This window comes from Rhinoraja longicauda, chromosome 23 (genome assembly GCF_053455715.1).
Source record: "Rhinoraja longicauda isolate Sanriku21f chromosome 23, sRhiLon1.1, whole genome shotgun sequence".
Classification (NCBI taxonomy): Eukaryota; Metazoa; Chordata; class Chondrichthyes; order Rajiformes; family Arhynchobatidae; genus Rhinoraja; species Rhinoraja longicauda.
The window spans coordinates 11282105-11298190 of NC_135975.1; the positions used below are offsets into that span (position 1 = coordinate 11282105).

General features: G+C 45.0%; 1 protein-coding gene across 8 annotated transcripts in view; it reads right to left on the minus strand.

The window, feature by feature from the left end:
- Positions 1-16086, minus strand: part of shank3a (SH3 and multiple ankyrin repeat domains 3a) — a 557029-nt gene that overhangs the window by 318712 nt on the left and 222231 nt on the right. For all 8 annotated transcript variants that reach the window (XM_078419606.1, XM_078419609.1, XM_078419607.1 and 5 more), the window contains exon 9: positions 7967-8044. In XM_078419606.1, the coding sequence (XP_078275732.1) occupies positions 7967-8044 (78 nt within the window). The remainder of the gene's footprint in view (positions 1-7966; positions 8045-16086) is intronic.

Sequence of the window (16086 nt, forward strand, 5' to 3'; positions counted from 1 at the left end):
GGTGGAGTGTGCCGGTGATTCCAGAGGGAAAAGGTGGAGGCAGTGGAGGAGGGGAGAGGCCATGGTGACAGAGTGCGTCCTGTTCGAGGGCAGTGGCCCCGCTGACCTCCATAACGTGAGCTGCAACAAGAGCCACATCAAACGGACGGTGCAGTGGGTGAAGAAGGGCACCTGGAGATGTGAGGGTAGTGGTAGAATCCAGGGCTGGGGTGGTGATGCAAGCCGGGCTGACATTTACTTTGAGAGAACTAGAAGATAATAACAAGGATGAAATGTTGAAGCTTCATAAGGCTCTGATCAGATCACATTTGGAGTATTGTGAGCAATTCTGGGCCCCATATCTGAGGAAGGATGTGTTGACACTGGAGAGAGTTCAGAGGATGTTTATGAGAATGATCCTAGGAATGATTGGGTTAACATATGATGAGCATTTGAGGGAACTGGGCCTGTACTTGATGGAGTTTAGAAGGAAGAGGGGGAATCCACGAGGTAAAAGATGGAGGCGCAGGCAAGTCCCGAGAAAACAAACGTGGCTGTGGTAGCGAGTCTGGGTTTAGACGTGGTTGTAGAGTTGGAGGGAAAGAGGAATCACAGAGGGGGAGCAGTGAGAGAGGATGTGGCTGAACTCTCGTCAGAGAGAGGAGGAGAACTTCTTCAAAGTAGACATTATCTTGAGGAGATTTCGCAGTAGAGCATTGTCGGAAAGAGCATTGTCGAAGGAACACACAGACCTTCATGGCCTCACCGGGGCCACAACCGCCACTGTCACCGACTCCCACCGCCTTATTGGGACTGCCGACCATCACCGCCTCCCCGATGCCACCGCTGTCACCGACCCTCGTCGCCACCCCAGCCATCCGCTGACCTGGACCACCGACGATTCGTCCGCTGACCCGGACTCCAGTCCCCCGCGGGCCTTCACCAGCGACTCCGCCGACCCTCAACACTCCACCGCCCACCAGCAGGCTGGAACCATTATCTTACCCGAGTCCCAGGCTCAGCACCGGGCCCACAGTCTCCATGATACAGACTCCGACACCACATGGTCTGACTCTGCTGGGTCCTACTGCTCCAACCCCCTTCCCCTTTTAACCAGGTGGCTGGCCCCAGCTACTCCCCACCCACACAATAGTCCTCATGCCCCCCTGCTGATGATATAAAAGTGAGTGGTTTTGTAGATAGTGAAGATGGTTGTGAAAGATTGCAGCAGGATCTGGATCAATTGGCCAGGTGGGCTGAGGAATGAGTATAGACAATAGACAATAGGTGCAGGAGTAGGCCATTCAGCCCTTCGAGCCAGCACCGCCATTCAATGCGATCATGGCTGATCACTCTCAATCAGTACCCCGTTCCTGCCTTCTCCCCATACCCCCTCACTCCGCTATCCTTAAGAGCTCTATCCAGCTCTCTCTTGAAAGCATCCAACGAACTGGCCTCCACTGCCTTCTGAGGCAGAGAATTCCACACCTTCACCACTCTCTGACTGAAAAAGTTCTTCCTCATCTCCGTTCTAAATGGCCTACCCCTTATTCTTAAACTGTGGCCCCTTGTTCTGGACTCCCCCAACATTGGAAACATGTTTCCTGCCTCTAACGTGTCCAATCCCCTAATTATCTTATATGTTTCAATAAGATCCCCCCTCATCCTTCTAAATTCCAGTGTATACAAGCCTAATTGCTCCAGCCTTTCAACATACCACAGTCCCGCCATTCCGGGAATTAACCTAGTGAACCTACGCTGCACGCCCTCAATAGCAAGAATATCCTTCCTCAAATTTGGAGACCAAAACTGCACACAGTACTCCAGGTGCGGTCTCACCAGGGCCGGTACAACTGTAGAAGGACCTCTTTGCTCCTATACTCAACTCCTCTTGTTATGAAGGCCAACATTCCATTGGCTTTCTTCACTGCCTGCTGTACCTGCATGCTTCCTTTCAGTGACTGATGCACTAGGACACCCAGATCTCGTTGAACATCCCCTCTTCCTAACTTGACACCATTCAGATAATAATCTGCCTTTCTATTCTTACTTCCAAAGTGAATAACCTCACACTTATCTACATTAAACTGCATCTGCCATGTATCCGCCCACTCACACAACCTGTCCAAGTCACCCTGCAGCCTTATTGCATCTTCCTCACAATTCACACTACCCCCCAGCTTAGTATCATCTGCAAATTTGCTAATGGTACTTTTAATCCCTTCATCTAAGTCATTAATGTATATCGTAAATAGCTGGGGTCCCATCACCGAACCTTGCGGTACCCCACTGGTCACTGCCTGCCATTCCGAAAGGGACCCATTTATCCCCACTCTTTGCTTTCTGTCTGTCAACCAATTTTCTATCCATGTCAGTACCCTACCCCCAATACCATGTGCTCTAATTTTGCCCACTAATCTCCTATGTGGGACCTTGTCGAAGGCTTTCTGGTGGAATTGGTGGAATTTAATACAGAGAAGTGTGAGGTGTTACATTTTGGTTCGTCTAACAAGGGCAAGAACTACACAGTAATGAATGAATGAATGAATAAGTTTATTGGCCAAGTATGTGCATATATAAGGAATGTGCCTTGGTGCTCCGCTCACAAAATGACAACACAAACATATAGTTAACAATTAAGAATAAAGCATAAACACAACATAACAATAAGGATACACCATTACGGTCTAAACATGTGGGTGAAAATAAACCAGAGCAAAAAAGAGACTACAGACTTTGGTTATTGAGTAGAACTATCACTCGTGGAAAAAAGCTGTTTTTATGTCTGGCTGTGGCTGCTTCGACAGTCCGGACTCGTCTTCCAGAGGGAAGTGCTTCAAGGAGTTTGTGGCCAGGGTGAGAGGGGTCAGAGATGATCTTGCCCGCTCGTTTCCTGGCCCTTGCAGTGTCCAGTTCGTCAATGGGGGGAAGGTTGCAGCCAACAACCTTCTCAGCTGTGTGAACGATCCGTTGCAGCCTCCGGATGTCGTGTTTGGTTTGCCAGGACTAGGGGGTCTGAGCTATAGGGAGAGGTTGCGTAGGCTGGGATCCTATCCCTTAGAGCGCAGAAGGATGAGGGGTGATCCTATATAGGTGTACAAAATCATGAGAGGAATTGATCGGGTAGATGCACAGAGTCTCTTGCCCAGAGTAGGGGAATCGAGGACCAGAGGATCGAGGTGAAAGGAAAATGATTTAATAGGAATCCGAGGGGTAACTTTTTCCACACAGAGGGTGGTAGGTGTATGGAACAAGCTGCCACAGGAGGTAATTGAGGCTGGGACTATCCCATCGTTTAAGAAGCAGTTGGACCAGTACATGGACAGGACAGGTTTGGAGTGATATGAACCAGGCGCATGTAGGTGGGACTAGTGTAGCTGGGACATATTGGCCAGTGTGAGCAAGTTGGGCCGAAGGACCTGTTTTCACACTGTATGACTCTTTGACTCGTAGAATGTATAAGGGAGAGCCAGTGGATGTGGTGTATCTGAAATTTCAAAAAGCCTTTGACAAGGTTCCACACAAGAGATTAGTGTGCAAATCTAGAGCACATGTTATTGGGGGTAGGGTAATGACACGGATAGAGAACTGTTTGGCAGATAGGGAGCAAAGAGTAGGAATTAACGGGTCCTTTTCAGAATGATAGGCAGTGACTAGTGGGGTGCCACAGGGCGCAGTGCTGGGACCCGTTATTTACAATATATATATTAACGATTTAGACGAAGGAATTAAATGTAACATCTCCAAATTTGCGGATGACGCAAAGCTGGGAGGCAGTGTGAGCTACGATGAGGCTGCAGGGTGACATGGATTGGTTGGGCAAGTGGGCAGATACATGACAGATGCAGTATAATGTGGATAAATGTGAGGTTACCACTTTGATGGCAAGAACAAGAAGGCAGATTATTATCTGAATGGTATCAGATTAGGAAAAGGGGAGGTGCAATGAGAACTGGGTGTCCTTGTACATCAGTCACTGAAAGTAAGCATGCAGGTACAGCAGGCAGTGAAGAAAGCAAATGACATGTTGGCCTTCACAGCAAGAGGATTGTTTCAGCAGCTCAGTCCTGGTCTCGAAGCGGGAACCATGGTGATATCAGGCTTCATCCTGCAGTTCACCCTTGCCTCAAGAAGAGGCACTGGCGGTCTCTGGCTTCCCCGGTTGGCTCAGCTTTGTGCTTGAAGAGGCAGCCCCGGCGGTCTCTGGATTAACCTGGCATAGTCCCTCATTGTCCATGGAAAGGAAGAGGTACAGGCATCTCAGGCTTGCCCCGGACACTCGGTCATAACTTCAGTAGAGACTTCAGTGGCTGTCTAGGACTTCTTCCCGGCAGCCCAGTCTTGACCACACGGTGACAATGGTGGTCTCGAGTTTGGTAATCCAAGGTTGAGCAGGCTGGGACTGTATTCCTTGGAGTGTTGGAGGATGCGGGGTGATCTTATAGAGGTGTAAACAATCGAGGGAGGATATGCATCGTGTAAATGCACAGAGTCCTTTGCCCAGATTAGGGGAATCGAGAACCAGAGGTCATAGGTTTAAAGTGAGGGTGGAATGATTTAATAGGAACCCAAGGGGTAAGTTGTTTTACACAGAGTGGTGGTGTAAGGAACGAGCTGCCAGAGGAGGTTTAAGAAGCATTTAGACAGGATCCTGGATAGGATAGCCTTAGAGGGTTATGGGCCAAATGCAGGCAGGTGGGACTGGTGTAGATGGGGCATGTTGGGCCGAAGGGTCTAGGGCCTTTGGCTCTTTGACTCTATAAAAGCAGCAGGTGCTTAGGAACATAACCTCCAGTAAACTCCCCTCTAAATCAACCACATTCCTAATTTGCTTGCTTGCTTAAAATCCTAGAGTCCACTTGTCGATGCCTCATGGAGTGTTGATTAATTATAGTGCTCCATGTAATCCAATCTACTTTAAAAAACATCCACTTGAGTTACATGTTTTGGCTGGGTTGTGAACTTCTTAAGAACTGCGGCACACTACTGTGCCTGGAAACTGGAGACTGCCATCTGCTGGTGCTCTCCCAGTAGTGATGACCCACAGCCCAAAATGGGGAGGCTGCTGGTTATGAATGGTTTGGGGTAGACTGGGGTGAACATTGCTGCAGCTGCACAGCACTGAGATGTGAGGCTCAGAGATGTTCCCTACTAGCATGGCGAGTGCATGCCATTGCTAGGGACTGAAAGTGGCTACTCATGGGTTGAGAGAGAGCCTGCACCATATAACAGTATAACAGTATAACAGCTTTATTTGTCATTCGGTACCAAGGTACCGAACGAAACTACATAGCAGTCATACAAAAAAGAACACAAGACACATAACCCCAACACAAACGTCCATCACAGTGACTCCAAACACCCCCTCACTGTGATGGAGGCAACAAAACTTCCACTCTCTTCCCCACGCCCACGGACAGACAGCTCGTCCCCGACCGACCCGCACAGTCCCCGCAAGGGGATGGAAGTCCCCGCGGCCGAGTCGCACCGGGTGCTGAAACGTCTCGCGGCCGAGCCGGGCGATGGAAGGCCCCGCGACCAAGCCTTGTGCAGCTAAGTCCCGTGGCCGAGCCGCACCGGGCGATGTTAAGTCCTGCGGCCGAGCCGCACCAGCGATGAAAAGTCCCGCGGCCGAGCCGCACCAGGCGATGAAAGGCCCCGCGGCCAAGCCGCACCGGGCGATGTAAAGCCCCGCGGCCGAGCCGCACCAGGCGATGTTAAGTCCCGCGGCCGAGCCGCACCAGCGATGAAAAGTCCCGCGGCCGAGCTGCACCGGGCGATGTAAAGTCCCGCGGCCGAGCCGCACCGGGCGATGTTAGGCCCCGCAGCCGTGCTGCACCGGGCACTGTTAAGTCCAGTGGCCGAGCCGCACCAGCGATGTAAAGTCCCGCGGCCAAGCCGCACCGGGTGATGAATAGTCCCGCGGCCGAGCCGCACCGGGCACTGTTAAGTCCAGCGGCCAAGCCGCACCGGGCGATGTAAAGTCCAGCGGCCGAGCCGCACCGGGCGATGTTAGGCCCCGCGGCCGAGCCGCACCCCGCGCCGTGAGGAAGAGAAAAGTTTCCCCCACCCCCCCCACCACCCCCCCACCCACACCACCCACACCACCCACACCACCACCCCCCACAGATACACAACCAAAAAAATACAAAAACCATCCCAACACCGACACACAACAAAAAAAAAAAAGGAAAAAAGAAGAACAGACTGCTAGCGAGCCGCAGCCGTTAGGCGCCGCCACTTCCGCATATAGTCACTCTCATCATCTTTTGAATGTGATGGAAGCTGCTGTCGGCCCCACTTTGTCTGCCTGCACAACACTCCCGAGCCCAGAGATTATTTTAACTTGCATAATTTAATGACCTTTGAGCTCGTTACCACAGAGAAGACTCTGGGTTGGGAGAGCTGTGAAAGCAGGAAGAGAGAGACAGCAGCCCCCATCTAATCTAACGGCCTATGAGATTGTCAGACACAGTTGGTCTTTGAACAGATGACAATGTCACTGCAATGGAGAAAATTCACCACGCCAGCACGTGCAGCCTTGAGACCGACATCTCACCGTAGAGTTGCTGCACCACTTACTCCAACCTGCCCAATACCAGCCTGCACAGGCAGCCTCTTTCTACCAAGCAATTCCTGTTGTGAGAATGGCAGTAGAGGGCAGGTTTACAGCGATGGAATGGGCAGAGGTCCAGCTGTGCTATCACTAACATATCTCTACATGTAATGCTATAATGGCTCAGAATAGCGTTCTTATTTCTGTGAATGCATCGTACATTTAAACAGGATACCACAAATAGTGGTAGTATATTCACCCCATGACCATTCAGGCAATATCTTCTCAATACTATTAGGGATAAACAATAAATCCTGACTTTTGCAACAATACCACATCCCACAAATGAATAAAATGTTACTAGAAACTATAGCAATTATTAATTTCCATATCACATAGAGGATAGAAACATAGACACTAGGTGCAGCATTAGGCCATTCAATATGATCTTGGTGATCATCCAAAATCAGTACCCCGTTCCCGCTTTTCCCCCATATCCCTTGATTCCATTAGCCCAAAGAGTTAAATCTAACTCTCTCTTGAAAACATCCAGTCAATTGGCCTCCACAGCCTTCTATGGCAGAGAATTCCACAGATTCACAACTCTCTGGGTGAAAAAGTTGTTCCTCATCTGAAGCCTCTATAATAATTACATTCCTGGATGAACTACACAGAGAATACCGAGACTGCAGAAAGATTACATCTCCACAAGATATCAAACAGCTGTTATCCCAAGTCATATTACAGAGAATACCGAACCGCATTAATTCATTCTCTTTTCCAAGATATTGCAAAAGAATATCGAGCTGTCGTATTATTCTCTTTCAACATCTTATAGAAACTATAAAGCTCTTCGTTTAGTTTAGTGATACGGCATGGGAACAGGCTCCTTGGACCACTGAGTCCACACCGACCAGCGATCTCCCACACACTTGTTCTATTCTGCACACTAGGGACAATTTACAGAAGCCAATTCATCTACAAATCTCCACGTCTTTGGAATGTGGGAGGAAAACCCACTCGGCTGCAGGGAGAACACACAAACTCCATACGCACAGCACCCATATTCAGGATCGAACCTGGGCTTCTGGCACTGTAAGCCAACAACTCTACCACAGCACCACTGTGCCAGCTGAAAGCTGCTCTAATTATTATTACTCTTAATACTCTTTATTAAACAGAAAATATTAAATGTAGAGAATATTATACCTGGTACCAGTTTATTTTGATGTAACAAAAATGACAAACCATAAACATCCGCACACAGAATTGCACGTTGCAAAAACTACCACCATGTGCTGCATTGTACAGAGAATTCGATAGTTTTTATATAAAGTTTGAAGAAAAAAAACTTCCTAAAAAAGCATCTGAAATTCAACATCTTAGCCTACAGAAGGATGGAATAAATATGAACAGTTGATACATCCCTACCTGGAATGCTGATTGGCTGTTGTAATTCTTAACTTCTTTGTTTGCTCCTCGAAATAAAAGGACCCTTGCACAACTTTCCTGCAAATGAATGATGAGGACAGTTTAACACACTTCAAGAACATGTCTTAAAGTTATAAATATTATTGTAAATATTTTTTTTTTTTAACAAATAAATTAAATAAATGTAATAAATAAATTAACAAATAAATATCTTAAAGCCATAAATAAACATGTCTTAAAGCCAAAATTGCCATCCTGGGATAAATAAAGTTCTATCGTAACATATCGTTGAGATTATAACTGCATGAATGGTGCACTCTTTATATATTACAAACTCTTGAAGATATAGTGGTATATACTCTATATGTGTATAATATAGAAAGAGGGATACTGTTTGGCATGGTATATATTTTAAGAGAGTAATGTGGTATTACCATGAAAACAGAAATACAGTAATTAAAATTAGGATTTTTTCAGTATTCCCTCAGGCTATCTATCCCAAAAATGTAAACGTTCCCAACATTTTTAAAACAAAATAAATATGTATTGGTAATATATTTTGTGATATTAACAATTTTGGTTGATTTGGTTCATTTTGGTTGAAATTTACAATGGGAACCAAAGGTTTGGCAAAAGAGTACTCAACTAAAAATATCTGAATTCATCTCAATATAAAGAATTTATCCATCTTTCAGTCTTTGGCCCATATCCCAGTTGATACAGATCCTGTTGTAATCTTAGATAACCTTCTTCACAGTCCACTATATCACCAATTTTGGGGTCATCCACAAACCTATTAGCCATGCCAACTAACCTATCTTCCAAATTACTAAGATAGATGAATTGGAGTACACGCCCCAGCCAGCATCAATGGTGCTGATGGTCAACAGTTTCAAGTTCCAAGGCGTAAATATGACCAGGAACTTGTTCTGGTCCAACCACATTGAAGCATGGCCAAGAAAGCAAACCAACACCTCTACTTATTGAGAAGACAAAAGAAATTTGGCATGTCTCCAATAACTGCTACCAATTTCTACAGTGGCACTCTCCCCAAACCACAATAAATTCTAGAGAGTTATGAGTGCAGCTCAGTCCATTTTGCAAACCAGCCTCCCACCCCACACCACCTAACCCAACCGACTCCATCTACAACGCATACATCCTCGTTAAAGCAGCCAATATAATCAAGGAATATTTACACCACCATCAGACGGATGGAGAGTGGGGCTGGCGAGGAGAGCAGGGTGTGTGTGGGGAGGAGGGAAGAGTGGGAGTGGGGGAGAGTGGGAGTGGGGGAGAGTAGGGGTGGGGAGGAGGGAAGATTGGGGGTGGGGGAGAGTGGGGTGCGGGCAAGGAGAGTGGGGTGGGGAGGGTGGTGGGGGCGAGGGGAGGGGGAGGGGGGAATAGGGGTGGGGAGGGGGGAATGGGGGTGGAGGCAGAGCTGGGGGGGAGGGAGTGGGAGTGGGGGCAGGGGAGGGGCAAGTGGGGGCAGGGGAGGGGCAAGTGGGGGTGAGGTAGGGGAGCTGGAGTGGGTCAGTGGGGGGAGGAGGGGGGGATAAGGGGGATTGAGTGGGGGGGGGTTGAGGGTGCTGCACCAATACAGGAGAGGCTTTGAGTCCAGGGCTCACTCAGTGACACCCTCTTCCTTTCCCTGTCCCCCTTCTACGAGGAATGGGCCCAACGGGTCCACTTGGTCTAGTATATATATATATATATATATTATTAATATTACTAAAACTCTCATCTTGTACATATATATATATATATATTTCATTGTATTTTGTACGTACCCGAAATACCTTCAAAACGGCAACAAAGGAACACTTTACTCACCATTGTCCTGCGTTTCAAATGGTTGTTATATTTTAAACGTTTTTCACTTTTAAAACTTTAATAAATCACTTTTTAAACTTTAATAAATCCCTTTTCCACTTGCTCTGCCCATCAGCCGTGTTTGACGTCACAAACCTAATCAGATGTACAGCACTTTGGTCAACGTGGGTTGTTTTTAAATGTGCTATACAAATAAAATTGACTTGACTTGACAATGGGAACCCAACGGGTCCGCGCCTGTATTTGCCCGTTGATCTAATACAGATGCTCCCTGACTTATGATGCTTTGACTTACGATATTTCGACTTTGCGATGGGGTGAGGAGGGGGGGGGGGGGGGGGGAGGGGAGGGGGTGAAGGGGAGGGTGCTAGACCAATGCAAAAAAAAACCTACCATTTATTTTAAAGAAAAAACGTGATTATTCATTGAGATTTATTTTATTTTTAAAAAACGCCATTTATTTTAAAGAAAAAACATAATTTTCCCATGTGGGGTCGATTGATTGGCTCCGACCTCCCGCTTGACACCCAATTGGTCCGGGTCCCACGTGGGAGGAGCGCAGCCGCCGCTCTGATTGGTCACCACCTCTTCCCGCTCAAAACGCGCTGGTTATCCACCGGGTGTTCCCGCTCAAAGCAACGGCCGTCGCAGTCGAGCTGCTCCTCCTACTGAATGAGGGGACAATCTTGAGGAACTTAAAGAGAGAATTTTCACGATAAAAAGCCACAACGTTAAAGATAAGATTTTTCTAAAATTTTTTTTAAAGATCTCCATTTTCATTGAGATTTCTTTTTTAATTTTTTAAAAAGACCATTTATTTTCAAGAAAAAACTTCATTTTTATTGAGATTTATTTATTTAAACCACCATCGTTTTTTAGAAAACACGATTTTCATTGAGATTTATTTCATTTCTAAAAAAAAAGCCATTTATTTTAAAGAAAAAACGCGATTTTCCCACGTCGCAATGGGAACCCAACGAGGTTTGGGCCCAACAGGTGCACCCTTTACTAGTATGTACTAAAAGCATTATAAATACAGAATCACATGCTTACTGTAAGGAGTGAAATACAAGTGGTTATCCTGTGGATATGTAGGAACATGTTTATAAGTACAGAAACAAAGCACTATGTGTGCCCCTATCACTTATATTATATTGTATTAATATATTCACAAAATGCTGGAGTAACTCAGCAGGTCAGGCAGCATCTCAGGAGAGAAGGAATGGGTGACGTTTCGGGTCGAGACCCTTCTTCAGACTGATGTCAGGGGGGCGGGACAAAGGAAGGATATAGGTGGAGACAGGAAGATAGAGGCAGAACTGGGAAGGGGGAGGGGAAGAGAGGGACAGAGGAACTATCTAAAGTTGGAGAAGTCGATGTTCATACCACTGGGCTGCAAGCTGCCCAAGCGAAATATGAGGTGCTGTTCCTCCAATTTCCGGTTAATATAGTTAATATAGTTGATCTTGTTATATTTGTTACCTTATGTTATTACCTATTTGTTCCTTATAAACATAGGAGACAGAGAAGGAGGTACATTGTGCATCAAGAAAAACAGTACACGAGTATATTGTAAATGCAGAAATACATCACTACACATATTAATACATTGGCCTCTATGACAAACATATTGGGATACAGCATACATTCTTGGGATACTATAAGCACAGAAATAAAATGCAAACCGATAGCATGTTATAAATATTGATGTATTGAACTATATGAAAAATACAGCACTATCTGCACAATACAAGAAGCCATTAGAAATGGCTTAATATATATTAAATCCTTAAAAAATAATTTTTCCTATTTCAATAAATGTTGCATGTTCTTACTAGCTGAAGTCATTTCAAGGATAAAGAAGGATGACTGTTAGAGCTACAAAATCTCAGCCTAGTTTTTTGCCACACGAATTCCTCATGGCAGTGTCTTAACCAGCTTTGCGAAAAACATTGCTTCATCAGTGAACTATTCTCCAGGACAAGGTCAAATGGGTTGCTGGTGACAGTTGCAGAAGATTCAATGGCATTCATAACTCATCAAAAAATGAAGTACCTTATGGCAGCATATAGCAGGCAACATTCAGGTATGAACTGCGAGGTTGCATCTGTATGACACGTATGCACAACAATAGGTAAACAACAGGAAACCATCTCCCCTTGACATTCAATAACATTGTTATTGCAAAGTTCTTTACCAGCTACTTGTAGGCAATAACATAAGGTAACAAATATAACAAGATCAACCATATTAATACAGTGCCAGAAGAGTAATGTATCTTGAAGTAAGTCACTCATCTCCCCAAAGCCTTTTTAAACCTTACATGACACTTGTCAGAAATGTAATACTTCCCATTTACCTGGATTAATGCAGCTCCAAGACTCAAGAAGCCTGAGAGTGTCTATCAACCTGCCTGGCACCCCATTTGTCATCCTTAATTTTAACTTATTTCACTACTGACACACCATTGCCAGCTGTGTGCACCCATAAATTATGTGAGGCTCAAGCCAGGGTCCCTACAACCAGAATCTCAATTTGCTCAATCTGCAGCCAAATGTGTAGGAGGGTTGGCTGTCCATCATGTTCTCAACTGCCCAACTCTTGGAATGTAGCAACTGCACATTTTTCAGGCATAGATTTGGCAACTCCCGAGCTTCTCCCTAAAGTCACATACTCAACTAATATTCCTTGAAACATTTAAAGGGTGTAAGACTTGGCTAATTCTTTTAGTAAAGCTTGCAATGATTCACATATATACTCTGTGCATTCATTTTTACTAATGATTCAATGATAATTTTAACTTTCTAAAGACCTTTATTTAATCTTTATATTTCAATGGAAACCATACTTGACATCATACTAGTGAATTTATACTGGGCACTCTTTGCATTAAACGATCTCTGTTTTAAATGGTAAGGCATCTATATTTTACTTGTTTTCCTACAGAAAATTAATCCTTCACAAGTGTAAAATAAACATTTCTGGGATTAAGGGGTTTGAAAAGAAGGGATTAAGATAAGAGTAGGGATTTTTATTAAAAATGAGCATTAAGATGATTTAATAACTGTGAATTTATTTCTCCTCCTCACCTACTAGATCATTAATTCTTTGCCAATTTCCCAAAACTACAGTTCCCACTTATTATGTTAAATTTTAAGACATGGACATCATTGCTTCACAAGTATAAAACAGATAACCTTGGCTTCAGAATGTGGAGTTTAAATCATTAAAAAAATTTAAGGTGCAATAATTTACATAAAATGTCAAATTTTCATAAGAATTAAATACTTAATGAGATTTTACTCCTAATGGCATGATATAGACTAATAGACATTAGACAATAGGTGCAGGAGTAGGCCATTCGGCCCTTCGAGCCAGCACTGCCATTCACCGTGATAATTGCTGATCATCCACAATCAGTACCTCGTTACTGCCTTCTCCCCATATCCCCTGACTCCGCTATCATTAAGACCTCTATGTAACTCTCTCTTGAAAGTATCCAGAGAATTGGCCTCCACTGCCTTCTGAGGCAGAGAATTCCACAGCTTCACAACTCTCTGTGTGAAAAAGTTTTTCCTCATCTCCATTCTAAATGGCCTACCCCTTATTCTTAAACTGTGGGCCCTGGTTCTGGACTCCCCCAACTTTGGGAACATGTTTCCTACCTCTAACGTGTCCAACCCCTTAATAATCTTATATGTTTCGATAAGATCCCCTCTCATCCTTCTAAATTCCAGTGTATACAAGCCTAGCCACTCCAATCTTTCAACATATGACAGTCCCGCTATTCCAGGTATTAACCTAGTAAACCTACGCTGCACGCCCTCAATAGCAGAAATATCCTTCCATAAATGCCATAAAACTTGGGATATACATATAAAGATAAAAGCACTAATGTCCTTCAACTCATAGAAAGCACATACACAGAGGAGAATAGAATGGAGGAAAGTCACAACTGACACTAAGCCTTCTAAATCAGTCAGTCTCTTTCTCCAAATTAAATACGGTCACGCTACACTGCTAACACAGACTGTTGATACACTAGCATTGCTGAAGAAGAAAACCATAGCAACCTTATATAATCACTTTTTTCATAAAATCAACCCACACTTGGCATAAATTTCAGGGAACAAGGGTTGTCACAAGATATGATGTCTGTGGGAAGCACTGCACTGCAAATGCACTGGAGATGCCCATGTGACTAGCTTCTCTATTGCTTCTAAATACACTGCAAATTTACAATACAAATGGAAGATTTTAAACGTCTATCATTATATTGGAGAAAGAAAATGATTGGATTGATGGTAGATAATGCAGGTAACATACAGCTTGGCAGAACACAGTGTCGAGATGAGAAAACATTTTCACACAGAGAGTGGTGAGTCTGTGGAATTCTCTGCCACAGAAGGTAGTTGAGGCCAGTTCATTGGCTATATTTAAGAGGGAGTTAGATGTGGCCCTTTTTGCTAAAGGGATCAGGGGGTATGGAGAGAAGGCAGGTACAGGTTACTGAGCTGGATGATCAGCCATGATCATATTGAATGGTGGTGCAGGCTCGGGGCCGAATGGCCTACTCCTGCACCTATTTTCTATGTTTCTCTGTTTCTATGTCACTGCAGAAACAACAGATCGGGTGTGAAAATATCAGCCCTATAATACTTGATCTTAATTCTGTACGTAACTACCACATTAAGTTGCTGAACTATCACTTTAGTGGTCAATCTGTGTAGAATCTAAGAAAGACAAAGATATATTTTCCACTTACTTCTTCATTCTTCTGGGAAACTTAATTATTTTTTAATCCATACATAAAACCACAGGTTTTTTTTTTACCTTGAGAAGCTGAAGACAGTGGGAGAGTAGCCATCTTGCGAGAGAGAAAAAAATCAACTTTAAAAGACCAGCGGGAAAAAGTGGACGCATGTTGTTTTTTTACTGTGAGTCTAGTGTGTTGCGAATTAAGGAGGTGGGACTTGGATTGAAGCAGGAGTCCGATTGGCTGAGCTAGAGGCGGAGAGGTGAATAAAAGGAAGACAAGGTCTGGCGGAGCGGCTATTTTAAGGAAAAGTGCAACTTGAAGCTTTGGCTTGAGAGTTTGTTTCTGGAGGCAGTCACGCCAGTTAGAGTAATTGTTTCCAAATAGGCCCGTGGTCAGGAGGAAGGTGTGACTGCAAAGTGAGGCAAGCAGGGGAATTAAGGTATGAGTAGAGTTGGGGGAGTCCAGAACAAGGGGCCACAGTTTAAGAATAAGAGGTAGGCCATTTAGAACGGAGATGAGGAAAAACGTTTTCAGTCAGAGAGTTGTGAATCTGTGGAATTCTCTGACTCAGAAGGCAGTGGAGGCCAATTCTCTGAATGCATTCAAGAGAGAGCTAGATAGAGCTCTTAAGGATAGCGGAGTCAGGGGGTATGGGGAGAAGGCAGGAACGGGGTACTGATTGAGAATGATCAGCCATGATCACATTGAATGGGGGTGCTGGCTCGAAGGGCTGAATGGCCTCCTCCTGCACCTATTGTCTATTGTCTAGAGGAACCTCAACCCTTGAGCTTGTCAAGCAGGTCTGAGATTTGCGCTCCTTGTGCAGATGGATGTGGGGGCTGTAGGACAGATTAACAACCTGACCAGTGCACTGTGGTTCAGGGGGGCACTCAAGAGGGGAGAAAAGAAAATCGATGTTGTCATTGAGGATAGTCTAGTTAGGGGAATAGACGCTGTTATCTGTCACGAGGATCGAGAGTCCTAAAAGTTGTGTTGCCTGCCTGGTGCCCGGGTACGGGACATCTCGTCCGGCCTGTAGAGGGACTTGAAGCGGGAAGGGCAAGATCCAGTCGTTGTAGTATATGTGGCACCAATGACGTAGGTTGAACACGGAGAGAGGTTCTGCTACGGGAATTTGAGCAACTAAGCACTAAACTGAAAAGCAGAACCAAAAAGGTAATAATCTCTGGAATGCTACCTGAACCACCTGCAAATTGGCATGGGGGTTGAGAAGATTAAAGAGTTGAACGTGTGGCTCAAAGATTAGTGTGGAAGAAGTGGATTTAAATCCATGGAACATTGGCACCAGTGTTGGGGAAGGATGGAGCTGTTCTGACGGAACAGACTCCACTTGAACCCAGCTGGGGCTAGGGTCATGGCAAAATCCATTGCCAGGGCCGTAGGATAGGGATTTAAACTAAATAGTAGGGGATGGGGGTCAACAAATTGGAAATGTATGGATGATGTTAAAGGGAAGGAGAGTGCAGAAGGGATAAGAGAGACCGTCAGGTAAATTGAGACCAATGTG